The 27,682-nt window shown below is 48.8% G+C and overlaps 1 protein-coding gene across 1 annotated transcript in view; it reads left to right on the top strand.

Moving 5' to 3' along the window:
- Nucleotides 1-27,682, top strand: part of ARHGAP39 (Rho GTPase activating protein 39) — a 180,127-nt gene that overhangs the window by 86,520 nt on the left and 65,925 nt on the right. Inside the window, exon 3 of the mRNA XM_033155940.1 lies at nt 25,948-26,028. Within this exon, the coding sequence (XP_033011831.1) occupies nt 25,948-26,028 (81 nt within the window). The remainder of the gene's footprint in view (nt 1-25,947; nt 26,029-27,682) is intronic.

The following is a 27,682-nucleotide window of genomic DNA, read 5'->3' as shown; positions in this document are numbered from 1 at the left end:
CCAGTGAGTTGCTGAGTTCCTGCGTTGTGCTGTCCAGTCAATTACACAACAGCCAGAAGCTTCCAGAAAAGTCTGCGTCTAACTCTGCGGTGTCCAGGAATACGTTATACTCCTGACACTAAATCTTAAAATTGGCAGCGCGGCCTAGTGGTCGGAGCTGTCTGAGCAGAGGCCGGCCTTGCTCTGAGCTCTGCCTAAGGACCCTGTGGAGCAGGGAGGGATATGAGCTTTGGCTGGTGGCATTAGGTGTTTTAAAATTTCCTTTTCTTGTTTTTGCACACTCCTCCACGAAGGGCGGTTTGCTTGTGGCCGCTCTGCAGTTTGTTTGCGGGGGCAAGATGCTGCGATTGCCCTGCCAGCCTCAGGATGGCACAGATGGGGAATTTGTGTCTTGGCGGAAGTTGTTGGACTGCAACTGCCACCAGCCTCAGCCAGCAGGGCCAGCAGTCGGGGTGATGGCAGTTGTGGTCCAGCAAATGTCTGGATCAGGCATAGGCAAACTCGGCCCTCCAGATGTTTTGGGACTACAACTCCCATGTTCCCCAGCTAACAGGACCAGTGGTCAGGGGTGATGGGAATTGTAGTCCCAAAACATCTGGAGGGCAGAGTTTGCCTATGCCTGGTCTGGATGGTCCTTGCCTTAGAGACTGCTAGCTAGCCACAATGAACCAAGAGGGTCTGACTCTGTATCCATAGGCTTCAGCCTGCCTTGCCTGTTTCTCTTGCTCCCTTTCTTTGTATCTTCCTTCCCTTGTGAGCTTTTGAGCCTCCCCAAAACTTTCCTAGTCTTTGCTACTCCCCCCGCCCCCCATCCTGTCCTTCCTGGAATCTCCATCCTGCGAGGATTTTCACCTGCATCTCTCTAGTGGGATAGTACCGAATCGGTGGCACATGCCCTTCTGACTTGCACTCTTTATAAAGACTTGAGGAATGAGGTTATCACCCCTATTTTTATTGTCCATTCGTGGTCACCCAACCACTGCCACGGTGTCCTTTCTCTTGGCAGATGAAGATGAGCAGGTGACAGCAAAGTTTGCAAGGTTTTTTAGCAGGGGCAATCACAGTAAGATCCACTTTGTGGATCTTATTGATTCAAAACTCTAAAACGTGTTTTATAAAATTGACTTTTTATTTCTATTATTTGTATATTGTATTGTTGTTTTATTGCTATGGCCGATGGCTGGCGCAAATAAAGATTCATTCATTTATTCATTCATTCATTCCTTCATTCATTCATTCATTCTCTAGTGGGATGCAAGATGCCAGGGTCCCCTGCTTTGCAAAAGCAGGCCGTTTCTCTGGGGCAGTGCAAAGCTAACTGGAATGCAAGCAGAAGACTCTAATCTGCTGCGCAGGTGGACCTAGTCCCTCCCCGCATTGCCCCCCACCCCCTTTTGCAGGCTGCAGCAGTTTCCTGAAATGCACAAGGAAGAGTTGCTGGTTGTTTCCCTGTTCTCAGTTGATGCCCATCATGGCTGGTGTATCACAGCTCTGCCTGCTTCAGGTACCCGCCTTGTTTGCAGATGGCTTGTGAGCCAATAATCCTGCCCAGGCAAGGAGAGCCTCCTCTGAGCAGGCTGCGGTGAGGGAGAAAAGCTGGAGTGGGTTTCTGGAGGTGACTCCCTCCCTCTTGAGAAAGAATGGCTGGCAAAAACTCTGGTCGCTGCAGCCTCAGAGCCACAGCGATCCGGATACGGAAGGAGGACTTCCTTGTCGCTAATTTGAGCCGGAGTTCGGCATCTGAGCCCCGCAATCCACTTGAGAACGGCGCACAGTGATCATTAATATAATTAATAATAGCAATTAGCCCGATCAGTGTCAGTAGTAATTAAAGATCAGCTGGGAGGCGGCAACAGGTGGCTTTCCGCGGGGGTCTTCCCCTGTGCCCGGCGGGGTTGCCGTGTTTGCTTAATTACATCTGAAGAAGTGTGTATTGCGCCCCAGGCGGGAGCAAAGTTGATCTTGCAGGGCAGGGGGAAAGGGGTGCACTCGGGTGCAAGCACAGCGCTGGCAGAGAATCGGGTCTAACTGTGTGCCAAATGGTTGGGATGTGAAGGAGCAGAGGACACCAGCCTGGGGGCAGCTGCAGGGTGCTGCTGGTCAGGCCAACCCACAAAAAACCAGGAAGCAGCAAAGGAGGAGGGGTTTGCGGGAGTGCAGCCCCTCTGTAAAATCCCCACTGCGTAATAGTTCCTGCTGAGTTGCCTCTGAAATGGCCTCCTTTCTCTTTCTAAGGCGCATCTTGGGATTTGACTGGGAGGATCCCACTTCATGCGATGGGTGGTACTTGATTCATTTCATAAAATTTCTACGCTGCTTGGTTGTAGAAAAAAAAACCCTCAAAGTACTTTACAAAGAAACAAAAACAAAGCAACAGTAATAAGAAAAATGACAACAATAATTTGACGAAGGGTTGAAATAGCAAGGGGATAAAAACAGGTTGGACATGGGACATGGGTGGCCTTGTGGTCTAAACCACAGAGCCTAGGGCTTGCCGATCAGAAGGTCGGCGGTTCGAATCCCTGCGACAGGGTGAGCTGTTGCTCGGTCCCTGCTCCTGCAGTTCGAAAGCACGTCAAAGTGCAAGTAGATAAATAGGTACCACTCCGGCGGGAAGGTAAATGGTGTTTCTGTGCGCTGCTCTGGTTCTCCAGAAGTGGCTTAGTCATGCTGGCCACATGACCCAGAAGCTGTACGTCGGCTCCTTCGGCCAGTAAAGCGAGATGAGCGCCACAACCCCAAAGTCGTCTGCGACTGGACCTAACGGTCAGGGGTTCCTTTACCTTTACCTAAAAACAGATTGAAATTCACCCCAATATTCTAAAAACCTGGGTAGGCTTGCCTGAACAAAAAAATCGCTTTTAGCAGGGGCTGAGAAGAATACAGTGAAGGAACCTGCGTGATCTCCATAGGCAGGGAGTTCCAAAGTGTAGGGACTGCCACACTAAAAGATGAATCTCCTATAAATGCGGAACGGATATTATGAGGCACGTGTAACGCTGCCAGTTCCCCTTCTCATAGCTTCTGTGGGGTCAGACCATCTCCTAAATAGTTTTCTTATAGGGCTTTTCCTCCAGACTGCCTCTTTGTGCTGCATTCACAACCGAATTGTTTCCAGAAAACTTAAGGAGGAGGTTAGACTATGTCTGGTCTTCATTGCACATTTGTTCCGTTTTGCTTGCTGGGTGGTTATATGACCGTGACTTGTTTGCTATATGTTCACAGGTCTTTCCAGTGACCCACTCTTTCACCCCGCACTTGGCAATACATGTCCCCATCTCCTTCCTCACTGCAAAAACACATTCCCACCCCCCCCCAAGGAAGTTGGATGTGTTGGGGCAACAAAGCATTTTAATTATTTCTGATGGGCTCTTGAATCACTTCCACAAATCGTGATGGTTCGGAGGGACAAGGTGCTCTTGGTGGAGGAAATGCCCTCAGCTGCTGGCCGTCCTGTGGAGCCGGGGGGGGGGGGATAAGCCAAAGGATGTGGCAGCTGCAAATTGAAAATTGATTTTTGATAGCCATGATAGTGTCTTGATGAGCGGATCGGCCGCAGAGACCTTCTCTTTTGATGCCTCCCCTTCCAGTTCCAGGAGGTGTGTTTGCAGCGCTGGTCTGCCTTTTAATTTGGCTGTCGGATTATTACGTTTATGAGAGTGTTTAGCGCAGCCTGCAGCTGCACCTGCACCTACTCAACGCGGAGGAAAATAAGCATTATAATTTCATCACGTATCATTTGTCTGCCTAAGCTTTTGTTTCTGAGTGCCAGAGAACATTCTCCGTGGTTTCTGGAACGCCAGACAGTATAATTTTTTTTTCTAGCTTGGAAATTCTAAGAAGCATAGCCTTTGGTGTTTAGAGGACCGAAAAACTCCAAAATAAACCACCCCACCTCCGATCACGCTCCATGAATCCCAAGCCCCACTTTTGGTGCAAGATGCCAGCCAGGCAGCCTTGCCTCTTGGCTCAGCAAGTTTCAGCGGAGAGCTCTCTCTCCTAATTGCTCCTTAGCCAAGTTCAGAACTAAGGTCAGCGTCTCTCTCTCTCTCTCTCTGCGACATGGCTGGAAGCAAATTAAACCCGGGGGAAATTACGAGTAAAAAAAGAAGAAGAAACACGCAAAAGGCTCCCCGCTCTCCCCCCTTTCCCCGTCTCTGCTTATGGCTGGGGTTGATGGGAGATGGAGTCCAAAACAGCCATAGGGAGCACCAAGTTGGAAGGAAAGCCTCGTTATTTCCTGATGCCCCTTTCAGCTCACGTTTGCGGTTATAATTTAATTTGTCCCTCCTCGCCACAGCAGCCTCGCAGATAGATGAGGCTGGGGCACAGTTGACGCGTCGAAGGCTGCGTGCCGAGTTTCGGGAGCAGGGGATATACGAAGCTGGAACATCTCATAAGCAACGTCAGCGCTTGCTTGTGGCGCTGGGCTGCGAGAGCCTCATTTCGGTGCTCTCCCTCTTTAACTTTCTCGCTTTGGTTTCCTCCAGCTTCTGTATTGTCGAGAAGAGCACAGGAATGCCCTTGGTGTGGTTTTGTGGAACTCCCTGCAGCAGGAGGCAGGGATGGCCCCAACCTAAAGGTAAAGGGACCCCTGCCCGTTAGGCCCAGTCGTGGACGACTCTGGGGTTGCGGCGCTCATCTTGCTTTATTGGCCGAGGGAGCCGGCGTACAGCTTCCGGGTCATGTGGGCAGCATGACTAAGCCGCTTCTGGCGAACCAGAGCAGCGCATGGAAACGTTGTTTACCTTCCCACCAGAGTGGTACCTATTTATCTACTTGCACTTTGCTTTCGAACTGCTAGGTGGGCAGGAGCTGGGACTGAGCAACGGGAGCTCACCCTGTTGCAGGGATTCAAACCGCCGACCTTCTGATCGGCAAGCCCTAGGCTCTGTGGTTTAACCCACAGCACCACCCGCATCCCTAGGAGGCTTTAGAAGAGGAGGAGAGGGCTGTGATGCTGACTAGCCAAGACGGTTATGCTCTGCCTCCACAGTTGGAGGCAGCAATCTGTGAATCCCAGTTGCTGGAAACCTCGGGAGGGGAGAATTGCTCTTGTGTTCGAATCCTGCTTGCTGGTTTCCCATTGGGGCATCTGTTTGGTCACTGTGAGAACAGGATGCTGGCTCTCCATACCCTCTGGCGTTTTGTTTTCCTATCCCCGCCCCAACTGAGCTGCAAAGTGGAGGAGGTATGGAAGGCAGACCCTGGAGACGAATCCCAGGAGGCTTCTCTAATCATCACTTGATGTAGAGAGAAATAAAAGAGAAGATGATGAAAAGGAGACCGGTCAATTATTCAGATGCAAAAATAAAAGGATTAAGGCTGCGCTGAAGGATTTGCGGCATGCGAGAGGCCACCGTCTCGCTCTGACGCTGACTGAGCAATGAACCACCAGGAAGTCTCAGGTTCGGATTCTGCCTTGTCAAGGAGTTTGCAAACCTCGGTGCAGTGCACCCTCTGCCATGGTCTGCTGGGTCAGGCCAGTGGCCCATCTGGTCCAGCCTCGTGTTCTCACAGCGGCCGAACAGATGCCTTTATTTGGGAAACCCGGAAGCAGGATTCAAACACGAAGACCCGTGGTTTCCAGCAACTGGCATTCAGAAACATTTCTGCCTCCAGCTGTGGAGGTAGAGCATACCCGTTGTGGCTAGTGGCCATCAACAGCCCTCTCCTCCTCCATGAATTCGACCAATCCCCTTTTAAAGCAACCTGGGTTGTTGGCCATCACTGCTTCCTGCAGGGGTGAGTTCCACAGTTTATTTTTTTTTTTTTAAAACAGAATTTATTAGCATTTTCATAATATAACACAAACCCAACCCCACACCTACAAATACAAAAACAAATACAAATACACATAATGTCAGGATTCTTCTTCTTATCTATATACCTTGCAAAAAAAAAATTTCTAGTTCTGAATCTTGACTTTTGACTTCCCCCGCCTATACACCTTCGGTTTTAAATCAATATACTATTTCCTTAACAACTTTTCTCTGTAAAAAATTTAACTTTACTTAAAAAGAAAAAACACAATTGTCTTAATCTTTGCATTATAACCTAGATCTTAACCAAGTATTCTTATAGCTAAACTTATTTCTTCTATCCTTTATCATGCTGCTTTTGACTTAAGATTCAATATCTCCTTACTTATTTAAAATAAACTTGTAATTAACAGACTTCACACTCCGATTTCGGATACCATGGCAGACCATTTGGATTATACATTTAATATTTCAACCCACTCCCCCTCTGTCCATTGTCTTTTTCTGTCTTTCACCAGAACCAAATCTCCCATTGTCTTCCTCTAAATGTCCACAGGTCCAGGCTGCATCCACAACAAACCCCGCATCGAGCCTCAGGGTGTTCCTCCCCTCCATTCTGGGTTTCTCCGTTTCTTTTTCTTCTTCTTCTTCTTCTTGTAAAAATCTTAATTCCTTGTCCCTTGCCCCCGAGCTGCCACCTCGGAGTCTGGATATTGTAAATTTTCCCGTTCCAGGGCTGCCACCCCCAGAAACCGGCCCCCCTTCCTTTCGGAGTTGCCCAGCCATCTCGAACCATCCTTCAAGCGCCCCTCCCAGCTCTTTGCCAAAGTTTGTTTCCATTGTGTAAAACTTTTGAAAAGCCTCTTCTGTGGAAAGTAAGTTCTTTTCATTTATAATTCCACTCAAAATTTGTAGTTTTCGATTAAGCAGTTCCAGTTGCAAGACAGTAAGCATTTCCTCATCCTCCAAACCAGAGCTCGATACCAGTGCAAGCGCAAAGTCCAACATTTTAGGAGGGAGGGTGAGTATCAAGTTTCAGTTCCTGTCTCTTCCTTTCTTTGTTTCAGTTTTTTCCCACGAAAGTCCAAGTCGTCGCCATTTCTCCGATGCCGGAGTATAAAGACCAAAACTTCAAATGGAGATATTTTTTCCCCAGTTAACCCCCGAAGGGAAATCTCAACAGTCTCAGTTTTCAAATTCCAGATACTTTCTATCGATTGTTGTAGCAGCAGTCACTTAAAGAGTTAATTCCTTTCATCTCCCGAAGGGAGGGAGGCGGGCTGCCTTTCTTCTTTCCCCCAGATCGTTCCAGGAATACAAAGAGTCAATCAATTACTCACCGCCTCTGGGTTCTTAACAGCTCATTAAGGACAGGTAGAACTTAGACGCTCATCACAGGCTTTGTCGCCGCATTTACATCCCGGTTGGGGCATGTCCCCTATAGCCCGGCTCCGTCGTCCCTTCACCCCCACTCCCCCTTTACAGGGGGAGCGGGGGAAGGGTTCGGAGCCACAACGGGCACAGCCGGGGAGCCCAGGGTGCGGGACGCTCTTCCCGCACCCCAACCGGAGCCCCGCTTTGCGGTAGCAGGGCTCCTAACCCCCGGGATGGACTGGGTGCTTCGCAGCCGAAGCAGCCCACGACCACCCGCAATGGCGTCAGCCGCCGGAAGCCAAGTTCCACAGTTTATGAGATGCGCAAAGAAGTAAATTCTTGGCAGTTGCTTCTTTCCCCCCACCTGCTTCGAGACGTTGCCTGGTTTATAAAAAGAGGTGCTGTAGTGTGTGTGTGTGGGGGGGGGGGACACCGTCATGCTTAGCTGTAAATTACAGAAAAGCCATTCCTGGTGGGAGCTTGTGCATGCCTAGGGTGCTGGTGGGCAAACTGTATTCATTTGGTTTATGGGGGACAGATGCTCTGCTTATGTCCAGAGACAATCTGTTAATTTAGCAAAGACTTCATCGGTGAGCAGAGTTTGGGGCTGAGCCCTGACACGAGGGACGCGGGTGGCGCTGTGGGTAAAACCACAGAGCCTAGGGCTTGCCGATCAGAAGGTCGGCGGTTCAAATCCCCGCAAGATGGGGTGAGCTCCCGTTGCTCAGTCCCAGCTCCTGCCAACCTAGCAGTTTGAAAGCACCTCAAGTGCAAGTAGATAAATAGTACCGCTCTGGTGGGAAGGTAAACGGCGTTTCCATGTGCTGCTCTGGTTCGCCAGAAGCATAAAATCATAGAATCCTAGAATCCTAGAGTTGGAAGAGACCCCAAGGGCCATCCAGTCCAACCCCCTGCCAAGCAGGAAACACCATCAAAGCATTCCTGACAGATGGCTGTCAAGCCTTCGCTTAAAGACCTCCAAAGAAGGAGACTCCAGCACACTCCTTGGCAGCAAATTCCACTGTCCAACAGCTCTTACTGTCAGGAAGTTCTTCCTAATGTTTAGGTGGAATATTCTTTCTTGTAGTTTGAATCCATTGCTCCGTGTCCACTTCTCTGGAGCAGCAGAAAACAACCTTTCTCCCTCCTCTATGACATCCTTTGATATATTTAAACATGGCTATCATATCACCCCTTCACCTTCTCTTCTGCAGGCTAAACATACCCAGCTCCCTAAGCCGTTCCTCATAAGGCATCGTTTCCAAGCCTTGGACCATTTTGGTTGCCCTCTGAAGTGGCTTAGTCATGCTGGCCACATGACCCGGAAGATGTCTGCGGACAAATGCCAGCTCCCTCGGCCTATAGAGCGAGATGAGCGCCGCAACCCCAGAGTCGTCCACGACTGGACCTAATGGTCAGGGGTCCCTTTACCTTTACCTTTCATAAATGTGCCGATTTATGACCCGGCTTGCTTCCTGGAGGCATTTGGAGGGTTTGCCCTGCGAGCTGTTTTTGATGTGCACCTGATCCCTCCTTCAGATGCATCTCCATGTGTGTTGCATGGATGGATTTCTGAGCATGGGGTTTGCACCCCTTTCTGTGAACAAAAGGAACGGATCGGGTGATTTACCAGCTCCTTTCAACTACGTTCTACTGCATTTCTTGCTCATATTTTGCTTCAAGACCCAGGACCCTTAGGGGAATCGTAGAGCATCCTTCACCCATTTAGTGCCCTCCAGGTGTTTTGAACCACAACTCCCATAATCCACCATTATGGCCACAGGGGCTGATGGGAGTTGTAGTCCTGGAGGGCACCAGGTTGGCGCCAAGGACTCCCCAGGCAGCCTCACTTGCGTCTTCAGCTCTCCTCCTCCTCCTCCAACTCCCAACAGCTCTTCATTCCTCCTCTTCTTCCCTCCCGCCTCACCGATCTCCCCTGGATGGCTTTTCATTCTCTGACACCCATCAGCGGTGACATAACTGTTTTCTCCCTCCTGCAGGTGCCAACAAAGAGGCCCTTGCAATCCCACAACGCTGGGAGTTAATTGCTTCCTCCCTTTCTCACAAAAGGCCCATTTTGTCACTTCTTTTGACATGATGGAGGTCCTTGACTTTTTCCAGGGTGGTTTTTTCCCCCTCCTGATTTCTTGCAGGTTTTCTTGCTGCAAGATTTCCCTTATTGGCAAGTTTGCCCCAAATTTCACTCTTGGCTCCAAGAGCTTCAGTGCTTTTTGTCTCTCTAGAATCCTGAAAGAGGATAGTGAGGGTTGCGTGGTGAGCCTTTCGGCAGGGAGACAGGAAAGAGGAGACCCATCTGCTTAGCTACTGGCTGCATGCTGTTTACCACCCAGCCAGATTATCTGTTTTTGTAGAGCCTGTCAATGGCGGCGGAGGGTCTCTGCTACCTTGCAGCGAAACATTTTGGTTCTGATAGCTGGCTTGGAAAGGAAGGCAAAGCACAACATCGCAAGAAGGCCAGATAGATTATGATCCAATTTGTGGTTCTCCGCTTGGAGAGTGCCTTCCCCAGCAAAATCCATGATGGCCTCTGTTCTATTTTGCGGCTGGAGACGGGATACTTCTGAATGGCAGTTGCTGGGAATCGCAAGTGGGCAGAGTGCCCTTGCTCTCAGGTCCTCCGTGCAGGTTTTCCATTCTGGCTGGCCAGTGTGAGAACAGGATGCCGGAGGAGATGGGCCATTTAATTTACTTACTTCATTCCGTAAAATTTATATACCGCTTGTTTGCAGGGAGGGAACCCTCAAAGCGGTTTACAAAAAGGCTAAAACAATAAAACGATCACTGAAATTTCACCACCGTGATTTCATAGAATCCTAGAGTTGGAAGAGACCTCAAAGGCCATCCAGTCCAACGCCCTGCCAAGCAGGAAACACCATCAAAGCATTCCTGACAGATAGCTGTCAAGCCTCCGCCTAAAGACCTCCAAAGAAGGAGACTCCACCACACTCCTTGGTAGCAAATTCCATTGCAGAACAGCTCTTACTGTCAGGAAGTTCTTCCTAATGTTTAGGTGGAATCTTCTTTCCTGTAGTTTGAATCCATTGCCCTGTGTCCGCTCCTCTGGAGCAGCAGAAAACAACCTTTCTCCCTCCTCTATATGACATCCTTTTATATATTTGAACATGGCTATCATATCACCCCTTCACCTTCTCTTTAAAACATCGCCGGCACCCCGTGTGGCTCAGGAGACGGTGAAAGTGTGAGCTTTCAGGGGTGAAGTCAAACCTCCGATAGGAGACCTCTGGACCAAGTAGACCAAGTGTTCAGATTCAGTATAAACTAAATTCAGTTTGCTGTAAGAGTGTGCCTTGGCCATGTCCATCGTACCTGAGTCCCTACCTTTGAGGCGAGGTCTATAACTCCATGGAAGATCATTGCTGTGCATTCAGAAGGTCCAATCTCCAAAATGTACAGGCAGGGCCTGGAGAGGCTGCTGTGCAAAACCCAGACAGACTGCGTCAACAATGCCGGAAGGGATGGATGGAAAAGGATTCCTTTCTGATTAAACATTAGCAAGAACTTTCTGAGAGCAAGAGTTGTTTGACAGCAGAATGGACGACTTCGGAAGGTGGTGAATCGCTTTCCTTGGAGGCTTTTAAACAGAGCTTGGATGGTCACCTGCCAGAGATTCTTTAGCTGTGATTGTTGGGCTAGATGACCCTCGGGGGTCCCTTCCACCTCTACAATTCTTTGATCCTGTAATGGTCTGGCTCGGGATTCGGCAGCTTCATATACAGTCATACCTCGTGTTACAGCCGCTGCAGGTTGCGTTCGACGCGGGTTAAGAACGTGCCGAACCCAGAAGTACTGGAATGGGTTACTTCCGTGTTAGCACATGCGCAGACGCACGAAATGACGTCACGCGCATGCGCAGAAGCGCCAATCGCTTCGCACACATGCGCGGATGTGACGCTTCATGATGCGATCTGGGCTCCGGAATGGATCCCGTTCACATCCAGAAGTACCACTGTATATCCCTGTCTCCGCTTGTCGCCGACCCCCCCCCCCATTTCTTCCAGGAGCAGAAGGCGGCAGATTAGCGGGGCTGTGCCGAACCTCCTGTCCCTCGCTGAGCTTTTCATCCTACTGTAGTCCCGCCGCCCCAGGTGGGGTCTTGCATCCTGTGTTTCGGGGAGGGGGTTGAGAGCGCGCCTGCCCTCTGTTTTGATCTTCGGGTCTCTAAAGCTCCACAGTGGGAAGAAATCATTGTTCCTGCGATGAACTGGAGGCTAATGGCGGAGGTCTTTTTTGTGGCTTTGCCTTGCCATCTCACCACGGCTGAAGCAATTTGACATCAAAGAGACAAAACCAGGAACAGTTTGTAACTGAGGCTGATTGTGCTGCTGCTGCTGCTGCTGCTGCTGTTCCGGGGATCCTTCCAGCTTACCCCCAGAGCTTTGATTTCACGCTGGCAAATCCGTCAGGCTTCTGGGGGTGCAGGAGGGGAATAATGACAATTTTTGAAAGTGCTGCCGCATAAGGAACCTTTCCGTCCCCGCGTTCTCAGCCCTACTGGGGTTGCTGTTGACAGCAGATGCTGTTCCTCCGCTTTCCCAAGGCTGCCTGCCGAGCAAACGTGCTCCGTACCAGTTGCTCAAACATGTCGAGCTGTTTTCCTTCTTCTGGGCGAGCTGCCAAGCGGTGTCTGGAAAGCCAATTGACAAGTCTCTTTCCAGCAAAGATCTTGGAGATCAGCTGCTGTGGCTGGGGTGGGGGGGTGAGGGAAGGCAGGGATGTGGCTGAGCGGTTCGTGGGTGAGGGCAGGGGGGGGTCAAGGGCATTCTGCTGAAGGTTAGTAACACCTGCAGGAATATGGCACATTTGGAGCTGTGCAGAACGCGGAAATCATGCTGTCTCTGCTCAGAGGGAGCCTTGTGGGATCAGGCCGCAGGCAGACATGCAAAACCTTCATTCCCATAATCACTGAATTTTGTCGAGTTGGAAGGGACCCCGGGGTCATCTAGTCCAACCCCTGCAATGCAGAAATGACAGCTGAAGACTTCCCAACAGATGGCATTCCAAGCTCTGTTTGAAGACCTCCAATGAAGCAGAACACACCACCTGGTCCTGACTGGGGTAACTGTGCCCCTGAAGGACCAGGAGTGCAGCCTGGGAGTCATTTTGGGCTCACAGCTGTCCATGGAGGCACAGGTCAGTTCTGTGTCCAGGGCAGCTGTCTACCAGCTCCATCTGGTACGCAAGCTGACACCCTACCTGCCTGCAGACTGTCTTGCCAGAGTGGTGCATGCTCTAGTTATCTCTCGCTTGGATTACTACAATGCACTCTATGTGGGGCTACCTTTGAAGGTGACCCGGAAACTACAACCAATCCAAAATGCAGCAGCCAGCCTGGTAACTGGGAGCGGCCACATAACACCGGTCTTGAAAGGCCTTCATTTGCTCCCAGTACATTTCTGGGCACAATTCAAAGTGTTGGTGCTGACCTTGAAAGCCCTAAACGGCCTCTGCCCAGTAGACCTGAAGGAGTGCCTCCACCCCCATCATTCAGCCCGGACACTGAGGTCCAGCTCTGAGGGTCTTCTGGCAGTTCCCTCACTGTGAGAAGTGAATTTACAGGGAACCAGGCAGAGGGCCTTCTCGGTGGTGGCACCCTCCCTGTGTAACACCCTCCCATCGGATGTCAAAGAGATAAACAACTGTCGGACTTTTAGAAGACATCTGAAGGCCACCCTGATTAGGGAAGCTTTTAATATTTGATTAATCATTGTATTTAATATTCTGATGGAAGCTGCCCAGAGTGGCTGAGGAAACCCAGCCAGATGGGCGTGGTATAAATTATTATTATTATTATTATTATTATTATTATTATTATTATTATTATTAAGTCCTTTCCACTGTCAAACAGCTCTTAATGTTGCAAAGTTCTTTCTAATGTTTCATTGGAATCTCCATCCTTGCAATTGGTTGGGGTCCTCCCCTCCGGTGCAACAGGAAACAAGTTTGCTCCGTCTTCCATGCGACAGCCCTTGAGATATTTGAAGATGACTATTGTATTGCCATAATTCATAATTCATAATTATGGTGCTGGAGAAGACTCTTGAGAGTCCCATGGACTGCAAAAAGATCAAACTTATCCATCCTTAAAGAAATCAGCCCTGAGTGTTCACTGGAAGGACAGATCCTGAAGTTGAGACTCCAGTACTTTGGCCACTTCATGAGAAGAGAAGACTCCCTGGAAAAGACCCTGATGTTGGGAAAGATGGAGGGCACAAGGAGAAGGGGACGACAGAGGATGAGATGGTTGGACAGTGTTCTCGAAGTGACTAGCATGAGTTTGGCCAATCTGTGGGAAGCAATGAAAGATAGGTGTGCCTGGCGTGCTCTGGTCCTTGGGGTCACGAAGAGTCGGACACGACTGAACAACAACAACAACAACAACAACAACAACAGCAACAACAACAACAAATCGTATCGCCTCCCAGTCTCCTCTTTACCAGAAGAAGGAGCCATAAGAGAGACAGAACCCTGCTATGGGAGACACCCACCCAAGACGTCCACCCTCCAGCCAATTCATTCCACTTCCTTCATTCAAGGGGCTCAGAGCTGCCCATGGATGTTCCCTGTCCAGACCCTGACCAGACTAATGTTCCAGGCGTCCTCTTCTTCCAGTGCCCGTGGGACACCCACAAGCAGGACCTGAGCACCAGAGGCCTCTCCCCTCCTTTGGCTCCCAGAACCTGGGATTTGGAAGCTTGGCTGCCTTCAACTGTGGTGGCCGAGCAGAGCCACTGTGGCTAGGAGCCAGGATGGAGCTGGTCCAGTGTTTCGAAAACAGGGAAGGGGAAGAGTGGATTTATGAGCCAGAAAGTTCACTCGGGCACCAAATCCCAGGAAGTGGCCCATAAATGTGGCCCATCACAAGAAGAAAAAAACTATGTGCAAGCAAGACCTAGAAGAAGCTAGACCTAGAAGTTAGGTGCCTCTTCTGAAGGAGCCGTCTACAAAGGACCACCCGCCCTCCCTCTTTGACCCAGGAACAGGGCCAGCCCAGTGCCTTGTGGCATCCCCTTTGGGGCCAGCTGCTCCCCTACCCTGGGACACATAGCCTGGTCCAAGGAAGTTCTGGGTGTTTAAACTGCCCCTGTCACATAGAAAAATGGGTGGCCCACTCCTGGTGGTCTCCCCATGCCCCTGAGGTTGGGCCAGGCTTTGCCAGGGACCGAGTCTTCATTATGGCAGGGCCTTGCCCTCTGGAACGCCCTGCCAGCGGAGAACCGGTTGGAGTCATCCCTGCTTTCCTTTAGATGTCATCTAAACAACTGTACTGTACTGCCGCAATGTGATTATTTTTTTTTACCAACCAGTTTTTATCTATCTGCAATTATCTTTGACTGAAGCCCCCACCCACACCCTGCTGTATATCGCCCTGTTATATTTGGGTGAATATTCCAAACAAACAGGCTCATAAACAAATAAAGGGGCTGAGGGGGTCATTCTCCCCCAAACAGCTCAGACTGAGCATCCTCAGTAGTCACATAATGTTTAATCAAAACAGAAGAGAAAAACAGAGGGGAGGGTTCGCTCTGCAGAATAACCTGCATTGAGGTTCCTGTGTTAGGGGGCGAGGAGTGCGCTGCAACATTTTATTGCAACTCCACCTCCTTGTGTCTACACTGACTGCAGCATCTGCCCCGGTGCCCAAGAAAACTGGATTTTTGGCCCTGTGGTGGTATCAGTGACAATTTTGTCAAAGCTTTAGCAGAGAGAGAGAGAAAAAAAAACAGGGCGCTCAGCCTCAGCTAAAACCACCTTCCCTTGATTTCTCAATATCCTTAATTGTTGCTGATTTTAATTATTTTCTTAATGGCTTTTAACTGTTTTTATTTTACTGATAACTTTGTTGTTTTGTTTTGTGCATAAACCGCTTTGAGGTTTCACTGCAGCCAAGTAAACCTTGTGAGCTATAACTCCCTGTTTGGGCTACTGCCCCAATTGGGAGTTGTAGTTCCGAACATCTGGAGGGTGCCTGCCTGGGAAAGGCTGATTTAAAAGGTCAAGTATTAGCAGCCACCAGAGCTTCAGGGCCTTGCGTCCCGTTGAGGAGGCTGACATTTATATCTACCCACCCCCCAGGAGAAGAACCAGCGGCTTCCCTCCGGCGGGATGAAGGCAGCCTCTCGGGCTGAGTGATCACTTTGTGTTTTTACAGGTCCCTGTCACTGCGAGGTTTTTTTGTGCTTTCCTACTTCTGCCTCCATCCATCCCTGTCCAAACCTCTTTAGCTTGTTTGCTTTCGGAAGCACAATACCTGTCAAAGCTCAGCACCGAAGGTGACAAGCAGTGTTGCCGGAGAATCTGGGGGGGGGGAGCATCCAGTGGGGAAGGCAGCACCTGGGCAGCATCTCTCGGGAAGCGGTAGATTTCCTCGTGCCGAAGAACAAACGTGCAGCATTTCTAGATCGAGGGAAGTAATATTCTGCCTTGGTCAGACCCCAACCGGAGTCCTGTGTCCAGTTCTGGGCACCACAGTTAAAGAAGGATATCGACAAGCTGGAAGGTGAGCAGAGGAGGGAGACCAGGATGATCAAGGGTCTGGAAACCAAGCCTGATGAGGAATGGTTGAAGGAATTGGGTAGGTTTAGCTTGGGAAAAAGGAGACTGAGAAGTGATAGGATGTTGTTGTTGTTTAGTCGATTAGTCATAGAATCATAGAATCCTAGAGTTGGAAGAGACCCCAAGGGCCATCCAGTCCAACCCCCTGCCAAGCAGGAAACACCATCAAAGCATTCCTGACAGATGGCTGTCAAGCCTCTGCTTAAAGACCTCCAAAGAAGGAGACTCCACCACACTCCTTGGTAGCAAATTCCACTGCCGAACAGCTCTCACTGTCAGGAAGTTCTTCCTAATGTTTAGGTGGAATCTTCTTTCTTTTAGTTTGAATCCATTGCTCCGTGTCTGCTTCTCTGGAGCAGCAGAAAACAACCTTTCTCCCTCCTCTAGATGACATCCTTTGATATATTTGAACATGGCTATCATATCACCCCTTAACCTTCTCTTCTCCAAGCTAAACATACCCAGCTCCCTAAGCTGTTCCTCATAAGGCATCGTTTCCAGGCCTTGGACCATTTTGGTTGCCCTCAAAAGCATTTCTGCCTCTAACATTGAGTAAACTGGCAAAAATGTATAAATCAAAATCAAAAATGTGTTGGAGATGTAAAGAGAAAGAAGGTTCTTTTTATCATATGTGGTGGTCTTGCCGTAAGGTTAAGGCTTACTGGGAAATCTATATATATAAAATGCAAGTGTCTCTGCGTCCAGTCCCTGTGTCTCTGGGTTTGCAGTTGAAGCGGGGCGGTTGGATCAGAACGCCGGCGCTCCAGAGGCAGAGGAGAGGCCGAGAAGAGAGGGCACGCTGCTGCTCCCGCCGCTACAACGAGAGCCCCGAGGCCTTGCAAAGAGCAGGGGGGGGGGCTCACCGCGGCACCTTACCCGGGAGAGTTCCAAAAGCCCCGCTGCCTCTTGATCTCCCTCCGCTTCTCTTCCTGCTGCTCCGGCTACTATTGCCGCTGTGCTCTCCACTGGCCCGCCACCTCCCGGCACTGCTGCTGCCGCCGCCGCCCACAGCCTGCCCAGCAGCAGCAACCTCCTCCGACTTCACCTCTTGCACGCCATTGCAGGCGGCGGTGGCGCCCGAGACGCTGCGCGGGGTGGGCGGGGGAGGAAGGTGCCCGCGCTCGGCTCCACCACCAGCCGGGCTTCCCGCCGCCCGCTCGGCCTCCAGGGGACGCCCAGGCAGGCAGGCAGGTAGGTCCCGGGCAGAAGGTCTCCAAACTCCCCACCACCACCATCGCGCCGCGCCACACTGTTGACCCGCAGACACCTTTGGAAGTTTCTGCCTTAGTAAATCAGGCCACCTCCCTCCCACGCTGGCCGCCCCTCGGGAGGGGGGGGGGGCGAGCAGGGGATGAGGGGCATGGCGCTGGAGCGGCAAGGGCTCTGCGCGCCCTTCCAGTGCTCCAGCTGGGGCCCCTGCGCGGGATGGAAGGCGAGGGCGGCCAGCTCCGGGCGGCATTCCCTTCTCCTGCCTTCTGCCCCCTTCCATGAACAGGGGATGAGGGGCGTGGCGCTGGAGCGGCACGGGCTCTGCGCGCCCTTCCAGTGCTCCAGCTGGGGCCCCTGCGCGGGAAGGAAGGCGAGGGCGGCCAGCTCCGGGCGGCATTCCCTTCTCCTGCCTTCTGCCCCCTTCCATGAACAGGGGATGAGGGGCGTGGCGCTGGAGCGGCACGGGCTCTGCGCGCCCTTCCAGTGCTCCAGCTGGGGCCCCTGCGCGGGAAGGAAGGCGAGGGCGGCCAGCTCCGGGCGGCATTCCCTTCTCCTGCCTTCTGCCCCCTTCCATGAACAGGGGATGAGGGGCGTGGCGCTGGAGCGGCACGGGCTCTGTGCGCCCTTCCAGTGCTCCAGCTGGGGCCCCTGCGCGGGATGGAAGGCGAGGGCGGGCGGCATTCCCTTCTCCTGCCTTCTGCCCCCTTCCACTTCTGGCTGGGAGTCCGCTGAGGCGCCGCAACTCAGGTTGGCCCAGGCGAGGCGCGGGCGGCGGGCGGAGGCTGCTTCATATGTTCTAGCGCCCGTTATTTTAACGGACTTAAACCACTAGTGATATATAAAATGAATTGAAAAAGATGTTTAAAATAACATTTGGGGGGAAAAAACCCACAGAAGCTTTCATTTTGGGAATTATAGGGGCAGAACTACCTAAAATGTACAGGACCTTATTCCTGTACAGTGGCAAGAATGTTATTTGCTCAAAAATGGAAAGAAGCAGGAGTCCCAGAAAAGGAAGAATGGATACAAAAACTTACGGAATATGCAGAAATGGCGAAACTTACCGGAAGAATAAGAAATCAAGATAACAAACTTTTAATCAAAGAATGGAAATGGTTTATTGAATATTTACAGATAAATTGGAAACAGATAAAATCACTGGCAGGGTTATTGTAATAACCTGCAGTTACATAAGAAGATAAATATAATAATAATAATAATAATAATAATAATAATAATAATAATAATAATAATAATAATAATAATAATAATAACTTTAATTGGTATCCCGCCCTCTCCAGCCAAAACCGGATTCAGGGTGGCTAACATCAAATATATAACATTAATATAAAATCAAATAATAATTAAATTACCTCCTGAAAACAAGTCTGGATCAAATTAAAATCTAATTAGTTGGCTTTCCGTAGGATTAGGGTTGGGAACAGTAAGTGCTCATCAGGCCCAATTGTAAATGAGTAAGTTAAGTGAATTTGGATACGCAGAAGATATTAAAAATAAATTTATGGAACCGCAGATAGAAGGGGGAGGAAGTCAAGTTTTAAAATGTCAAAATGATTGTAAAATCAGTGAATGGAATATATCTGACTGTGTGTGTGTGTGTGTGTGTAAGCATTTTTGCCTCAACCTTGCACAACCTTGGAGGTTAGTAGGCACCGGTGGGCTTATACTCTACAAATGTTTCCCTCTTAAAACTCTACAAACAATTGAGGATTGGCAGATTAAATTAGTAGAATATATGAATTTAGCAAAGATGACAGCAGCGATTAGAAATGTCCCAAAACAAAAAATCAAAAGCGAGTGGAAATATGTGGAGGATTACTTGATTAAAGAAGGTATAAAAACAGAATTGGTGATTTGTCTAGAATGAGACACATAAGGGAATATATAGATGGATAGTATATTATATGACAGATTGATGCATTTGCTAGATGGTGGTATTGTATGGTGAGGAAAAGTAAGAAATGTTAAAACGAAGAGGGAAACGATATACAAATGAGGGGAGTCATTGTTTTTATTTTTTATTTTTTTGTTGTTTTTTGGGGGGGTTATCTTTTTTTATTGTGTTTGTATTGCATGATTTGCATTTTTCTTTGTTGAATATTTGTGTGTGAATGTGTTCTTTTAAAATATTTTGAAATAAAAATTATTTTAAAAAAAACAAAACTCTACAAATGTTTCCCTCTTAAAGCCAACCAAATTGGTGGCTTGTCGCTACACCTTGTGGCAGAATAACAGAACCATAGGTGCATAGGGAATTCCAGAGTTTTAACCGCATGCATAATTCAATTTACTCCTTTTCTCTGTCCTGTATCTCTGAAATTTCAGATTTGTTAGATGACCCCCGTCAGGTCCTAGCATTGCGAGGGAAAGAGCCCCCCCAATTCATTTTCTCTGCACCATGAATGGTTTTAAATGCCTCCATCATGTCCCCCTCCCATTCTCTCCCCTTTTTCTTGTGCTGTACAATGGGTAGAAGCTGCAGGAATCTAATATCCGGTTCTGCGATAAAATCTGCGTAGCTGAGTTTCCGACATGGTGTCCCCCCCCCCCCAAATAATTTCAGATCTGCTTCTGCGGAGGAAGATATTGTTTGGCGGGGAGCCTGCCCACAGGTTGCGAGGATGTGCTCGAAAACATGGAAAATATTATTAATAACCCCCCCCCCCACCCAAAGCCTGCTCAGCTCCCGTGGATAAGGCTGAGTGAGTAGTGATCTGATTTAAAAGCCATAAAAAGCTAATAAAATGTCTGAATGGATGCAGAGCATAAAACCCTGTCCGTCGCTACAATCCATCGGGGTTTATAGTACGCGCAGCTGGCTTTTAAAAATGATTAATAAAAATATTTTTGTATCGTGCAACCAATTTGCTGCTGCTGCTGCTGCTTCTCTCTCTCTCTCTCTCTCTCTCTCTCTCTCTCTCTCTCTCTCTCTCTCTCTCTCCCCCCCCCCCCCCACGATCCAGCTTAGCATTTTTACCTGCAGGAATATGCCCTCAAACACTAGACGTTACCTCTTGGCTGGTTGGGCGGCCGAAGGATAGAGAAAGGAGTGTAAATGTGTGGAGAAACTAGGCCACGTAAAAAAAAATTCATTCGTTTTTTCCACCCACTTCTGCCTCTGGCCCTGAGCATCACTGGCCCATGGCCCTCAGAAGGTTTCCTGGAAGGAAATGTGGCCCTCGAGCTGAAACACACAGGTTCCCCACCTGACAGGAGCAAGCCGGCAGTAAATCACACTGTGCGGAGTTAACTCTTCATTAGCCTGCACAGACTTGTTGGAGTACCAGGCCTAATGAGCACAGCAGCTCATCCTGGTAGGTCTTGCTCAGGGGTCAGCAAATGTTTTTTAGCAGGGGGCCGGTTCACTGTCCCTCAGACCTTGCGGGGGGCCAGACTATATTTTTTTGGGGGGGGATGAATGAATTTCTATGCCCCACGAATAACCCAGAGATGCATTTTAAATAAAAGGACACATTCTACTCATGTAAAACACGCTGATTCCCAGACCGTCCGCGGGCCGGATTTAGAAGGCGATTGGGACGCATCCGGCCCCCGGGCCTTAGTTTGGGGACCCCTACCTTAGTCCTTATTTGGTCTATGCCAGGGGTCAGCAACCTTTTTTTAGCAGGGGCCGGTCCACCGTCCCTCAGACCATGTGGTGGGCGAGACTATATTTTTTGGGGGTGGTTGAACGAATTCCTATGGCCCACAAATAACCCAGAGATGCATTTTAAATAAAAGGACACATTCTACTCATGTAAAACACGCTGATTCCCAGACCGTCCGCGGGCCGGATTTAGAAGGCGATTGGGCCAAATCTGGCCCCCAGGCCTTAGTTTTCCTCCCCATGGTGTTGCTGCATGGATCAGAAAGTACCATACTTTTCTGTGTATGGGACAAGGTTTTTTACTCTAAAATAATGTTAAAAAACAGGGGTCATCCTATACACGGATGGTGCATTGGGTGGACGGGACGGGTGTTTGGTTGCAGCCATGAGCAGGAGCTTGTCAGCGTCGATTTTGTGGGTGATTGCTGGCTGCGTCAAGTTCTGCTTTGGATTTGCTGGTGCTGCGGTAATTGGGTGGGTGATTGGTTGCTGCGGCAAAGGTTGCTGTGGATTGGCTGCCGCTTTGGCAGTTGGGCGTGCGATTGCCGTCTGCTGTTGGTGAGCGGGCAGGCGCATGTTGATGACGCGAGCGAATTCCAGCATTTGTCAGTCGTTTGGCAATCCTCCCCCCCCCCAAAAAATCTCAACAACTTTGGGCAACCCTCCCCCCATTTTCTTAAATTTGAGCCCCCCAAAATCAGGATCGTCTTATACACAGGGGCGTGTTCTACGCGGAAAACTACTGTAAATGTCCCTTCCTCCCCACAGCCGTCTTAAGTCCCGTCCTCTCCAGGCCTCTTCCCGAGCAATCAGAGACTGCACCTGCATGACATCAACCTCTCCTCCACCCTTTTCTTGCCTCTTCTGGTTCTGGGAGACCAGGGGAGAGGGGAGATATCCGTGACTCTGTATCAGCCTGACTTATAGAATCCTAAAGTTGCAAGGGACCCCACAGGTCATCTAATCCGAACCCCCTGCAATGCAAGAATCTCAACTAAAGCATACAAAACTCATCTCCTCCTCTCTTTTTTGGAAATATTTTTTATTTGTTTTTACAGATATAAAATTATAACAATACAAAATGCATATCCATATTTAGAGATTTCTTCCGAATCTCTAGACTTCCCAACTTCCTATTACAATGGTACCCCGGGTTACGTACTTAATCCATTCCGGGTAACAGTAAATAACCTGAAAAGGATGTAACCTGAACAATTCGTTCTGCGCAGACCGAAAAAAACCCAAAACCCCGCAAAAAACGCTCTGCGCATGCGCAAATCGTGCGCACGTCGGGTTGTGCTTCTGAGTTAGCGGAGTTCATAAACCGAAAAGTACGCAACCCGAGGTACGACTGTATAAACCTTTACAACTGCATATTATTTCATCATCCAAATCATATGTCTCTACATTTTGTTGTCCATAATATCTTTTACATTACAAGTGTTATTGCAATCCTTCTAATGTTTCCATCTGCTTACAGTGGTCTCTCAAGTAAATTGTGAATTTCCCCCATTCTTTATTGAAGTTTTGGCCTTCCTGGTTCCTGAGCATTCCAGTCAGTTATGCCGTTTCGGCATAAGCCAACAGCTTAAGTTTGCCCCTCCTCTCTGGGAGGGACTTTATCTTCTTTCCTTTTCTGGGCTAGTAGCATCCGTGCGGCTGTCGTAGCGTACATAAAGAGTCTCTTCTGCTCCTTTGGGATTTCGGTACCTCTCATCTCTTCCTCTTGAGCTCCCTCCTCCGACTCTCCTGCTTCATCTTCTGTCTCTGATTCTGCACTTCTCTCTGCCTCCGAATCTCCCAGCTCACCAAGTCAGAGGTCTCCAAACTAAGGCCCGTGGGCTGGATACGGCCCGAGGGACTCAATTATCCGGCCAGTTGTGACTCCTGCTGCCTACTTCTGGGTCGGAGGAGCACCGGAAATAGCTTGTGCACATGCACAAGCGTCATTTCCAGTGCACATCTGGGTCTGAGGAGGACCATGTGCATGCGCACAAGCTATTTCCGATGCTCCTCCGACCCAGAAGTGCACCGGAAATAGCGTGTGGGCACACATATGGGCGCACGCTCCCGATTGGCGTTGGAGGCACCGGCCGGAGGCCCGGTAAGTTTGCCGACCCATGCACCAGGTCCTGTTACTTCTTCAACTTCCAACACCTCCTCTCTCCACTCTTCTCCCTCTGACCACTCATGGTCGTCCCACCACCACTCCTCTGGCTCTGAGCCTTCTTCCCTTGGGGGTTCCCCCGCTGGCTCCTGCCACTGTTCCTCAGCGTTCAGCCGGGGCATGACACCACCCCTGCTTTCACTGCCACTGTTGCTGGCCATGGAAGCCACACGTGTGCCTTCATGTAAGAAACTCCATGGAGGCACAGGGACCCAGGATTTGCATGCGCGCAGGAGAGAGAAAGGAAAGGGGGCTAAGTGATTTCCTTTGCAGCGCCCTTGCGAGTTGTAAATCTCAAGCTCGGGAGCCTCATTAAAATTAAGCTTCTGTCAGAGCTAATTTTTATTGCCACTTCTTTTTTCTTCCCTTTTAAAAATATCCATCCCATTAGGACAACTCTGTTTCTCTCTCTTTGTTCTGGGAGCGTCCCCTAATCTCCCTCATTAACGCAAACACCTCCGTTGGCCGATCTCTATCTTAGCCTGTGCAGTTTCTAGCTTTGTACTTTTTAATGCATTAATGTGTTTTGAAGCTCTGCAAAACCGCTACACTAATTATTTGATTGGGGCTAACGAAGCGATTTCGCTGGCGGTCACATGAGAAACGAGACAGATTCACACGGTGGGTTTTTTGGGTTGTTGTTTTTTATAAACCATAGGTAAGCCTTGAAGCCCAATTCACTCATCCACCCACTGGGTATAGCTCGCTTTGCTCAACCCGGTTATGCACCCAGACCTTTGCAGGAGCTTCACATCAAATCAGATTCCTTATGTATTGGTGTTTATTTATAACTTAACTCCTTTCAATTTCGCTTTATACTGAGCTTTTTAAATGTATGGAGTGTGTTGTGATTTTAACCTGCTCTGAATTTGCTTTCTGCGATGAAGAGTAGCCTTATAATGTTTTAAATAGATCAATAAATCAACAAATCTATAACATTTCTCCCATGCGTCAGGCTAACATATAATTGATGCGTTTTTATGTATTGTGTGTTTTCATTTTGTATTTTTATGTTGCGAACTGCCCTGTGATCTTTCAGAATAATAATAATAATAATAATGACACATAAGCAGAGATCCTTTCCAGATAAAGTACCAGGCGAGGGATTGTGGCTTTTATGTTTCTATATTTCTGATATGTGATTTTGCTTCTTTTGCTGGCTGCCTTTGGTGGGACCTTAGCAGATAACATCCCCAGCAGAGCAGCTAGCTTTGTGAAAGGCACACCTTGGTTCTGCTGGGCAAATAGTCTATCTGTGTCTGGGCATAGCTTATTCCAGGGGTGGGCAGCCAAAGGCCTAGGCTGTGCAGAGCTCTCTTTCTGACCCTTGGGGCTTTGCCCATATCGCTCCCTTCATACCTTCCTTGAGTGTTTTGACCTGGCGGGAACCTGTCCTTGAACTCTTGCTTGACTGGAAGGAGCATAGAGAAGAGTTGAGTGTACCGCCTAGTCTGCTATAACACTTCTTCTCCTTCTCCTCCTCCTCCTCCTCCTCCTCCTCCTCCTCCAATCCCTCATAGCCGAGTAAGATTCTGCAACATGCTATTGATGAAATCAATAATGGTGAATTTCTTCTTCTTCTTCTTCTTCTTCTTCTTCTTCTTCCTCTTCCTCTTCCTCTTCCTCTTCTTCTTCTTTTCTTCTTCTTTTCGTCCTCTTCTTCTTCCTCCTCCTCCTCCTCCTCCTCTCCTCCTCCTTCTTCTGTGATCCCTCGTAGCTGAGTAAGATTCTGCAACATGCTATTGATGAAATCAATAATGGTGAATTTCTTCTTCTTCTTCTTCTTCTTCTTCTTCTTCTTCTTCTTCTTCTTCTTCGTCTTCGTCTTCCTCCTCCTCCTCCGCCTCCTCCTTCTGTGATCCCTCGTAGCCGAGTAAGATTCTGCAACATGCTATTGATGAAATCAATAATGGTGAATTTCTTCTTCTTCTTCTTCTTCTTCTTCTTCTTCTTCTTCTTCTTCTTCTTCTTCTTCTTCTTCTTCTTCTTCTTCTTCCTCTTCCTCCTCCTCTTCTTCTTCTTCTTCTTCTTCTTCTTCTTCTTCTTCTTCCTCTTCTTCCTCCTCCTCTTCTTCTTCTTCTTCCTCCTCCTCTTCTTCTTCTTCTTCCTCCTCCTCTTCTTCTTCCTCCTCTTCTTCTTCCTCTTCCTCCTCCTCCTCTTCTTCTTCTTCTTCGTCTTCCTCCTCCTCCTCCTCCGCCTCCTCCTTCTGTGATCCCTCGTAGCCGAGTAAGATTCTGCAACATGCTATTGATGAAATCATTCATGGTGAATTTCTTCCTCCTCCTCCTCCTCCTCTTCTTCTTCTTCTTCTTCTTCTTCTTCTTCTTCTTCTTCTTCTGCAATCACTCGTAGCCAAGTAAGATTGTCTTCCATAAACTTGGTTTTAACAATGAGTCCGTAAGTGACTGTGGATGCCAATTCTGGATCCACATGTCCTTCCACAGTGGGGACATTCGTTTCCGGGCGGGAGTTGATCACGGTGTGGATTTGCCAAGCGTGCCTTCCTCTTAGCTTGTGTCTCCTTTGCGTCCTGAGTTTGAGCATCTTCAAAGTCCATTACACCTTGGGTAAAGGCTGTCCTCCAATTGGAGTGCTTGCAGGCAGCTGTTTCCCAGTTTTCCATACTTATACTGCAGTTTTTTTTAGATTTGCCTTGAGAGCATCTTTAAACCTTTTTTGTTGTGTATTTCACTTTCCATTCTTAAGTTGGGAATAGAGTAGTTGCTTTGGAAGATGATCATCAGGCATCCGCACAACATGACCAGTCCAACAAAGTTGATGTTGAAGAATCATCGCTTCGACACTGGTGATTTTTGCTTCTTCCAGTTACACTGGCATTAGTTCGCCTGTCTTCCCAAGTGATGTGTAAAAAATTTCCAGAGACACCGTTGACGGAATCTTTCGAGGAGTTGGAGATGGCGTTTATAAGTGGCCCACATTTCGCAAGCATATTCATTGCTTTATATTCATTGCTGCACTAGCTTTTGAATCTGTCCATAGCTGCTGCTGGCTTGCAACCCCCAGAAGGTCTGGTTCTTGGTCTAGAAAAGGTTTCCCACCCCCAGTTTGCTAGATGGGGCTTCCATTGCTACACAATCCTGACTTGCAAGCTTCCAAGTGGAGGGTTTTTCTTTTGAGGGGTGTGTGTGTCTGTGTCTGTCCCCACCCGCTTTGTTCCTCATAGCCTCGTTTCTTCTTGTGTCCTCTTGCAGTTCCTCGCCTCCCGGAGTTTTCGAGAAGGAATACGAGATCTATCGGGATTACGGCTCCGACGGGCAGCGGCTGCAATACAGGTGAGTTGCCCTGACGCTAAAGAGAGTTTAGAAAGTGGGGTGGCAGGAGAATATCTCCGTTTCGGTGTGGAATTATGGAAACTCAGTGTTGGAGGAGGCTTGGGGGGGGGGAGTTGTTTCATTTAGGACAGGAGTCAGCAAACTTTTTCAGCAGGGTGCCAGTCCACTGTCCCTCAGACCTTGTAGGGGGCCAGACTATTTTTTTTGGGGGGGGGGGGAGAATGAATTCCTATGGTTGGCCTTGGTGAAGATTTGACATTTACTTCCCCAAACAGTTTTTGATTTGAGTTTCTGCTGAAATGAGGCTGCATTTTAATGTTGTATTTTAATCTTGTTTGTAAGTTGTATTTTAATCAATTGTTTTTACACCCGGTGTTAGCCGCCCTGAGCCCGGTCTTGGCTGGGGAGGGTGGGGTATAAAGAAATATTATTATTATTATTATTATTATTATTATTATTATTATTATTATTATTATGCCTCATATATAACCCAGAGGTACATTTTTAATAAAAACACACATTTTGCTTATGTAAAAACACCAGGCAGGCCCCACAAATAACCCAGAGATGCATTTTAAATAAAAGCACACATTCTACTCATGTAAAAACAGGCTGATTCCTGAACTGTCCGCGGGCTGCATTTAGAAGGCGATTGGGCCGGATCCGGCCCCCTGGTCTTAGTTTGCCTACCCATGATTTAGGACAGGCACATCCAACAGGTAGATTGTTATCTATCAGTAGATCACTGGACATCTGTGGTAGATCACTGGTACATCACTGGCTTCCTCCAAAGAAGCCAAACAACCTTGCCCCCCCTAAAAAAGCTCAACATTGTTGCCCTGCACCCCCCAAAATGGGGCTTTCCTTCCTAAAAAAAAAGATTAACAACTTTGACCTGAACCCCCAAAAAGCGGGTAGATCACTGTCAGTTTTTAACTCTGTGAGTAGATCACAGTCCCTTGGGAGTTGGCCACCCCTGATTTAGGAGATCTTGGGGAAGTGCATATAGCTTTATGGCAGAGGAGCTGCTTTGCAACCAAAAGGAAGCACCTGAAATTTCTTCACTGTTGCTCTTACCTTTTGTGGGGCAGAACACCTGGCTGCCATAGCTCTGGGGCGGAGCAGGTGCATTGCATGGAGAAGGTCTCTGGTTCAATCCGTGACATTTCCTGGTAGGGCAGGAGTGTGGGGTTCCTGTCGGAAACCCTTGCCACTCATCGTGGGCAGTGCTGAGCCTAGATGGGCCTATGCTCCTATCTGTAGAAGTCCGTTTCCTACAATCCTATATTGAGGATCTGCGTTGGAGTCCAGCACTCCGTGCACGCTCCATAGGATCATAGAATTGCAGCGTTGGAGGACAGATGGCCACCCCCACCTCTGCTTCAAAACCTCCAATGAAGGAGAGGCCACCACCTTCTGAGGGAGACCGTTCCACTGTCGAACAGCTCTTACCGTCAGAAAGTTCTTCCTGATTTTTAGTCGGAATCTCCTTTCTTGTAACTTTCTGTTGTCGCTCTAGACATGAGGAAATTATTATTATTATTATTATTATTATTATTATTATTACAGTGCATTCAGATGTCTTCTAAAAGTCAGATAGTTGTTTATTTCCTTGACATCTGATGGGAGGGCATTCCATAGGGCGGGTGCCACC

This window comes from Lacerta agilis, chromosome 7 (assembly GCF_009819535.1).
Source record: "Lacerta agilis isolate rLacAgi1 chromosome 7, rLacAgi1.pri, whole genome shotgun sequence".
NCBI lineage: Eukaryota > Metazoa > Chordata > Lepidosauria > Squamata > Lacertidae > Lacerta > Lacerta agilis.
This window is presented reverse-complemented; position numbering and strand designations above follow the sequence as displayed.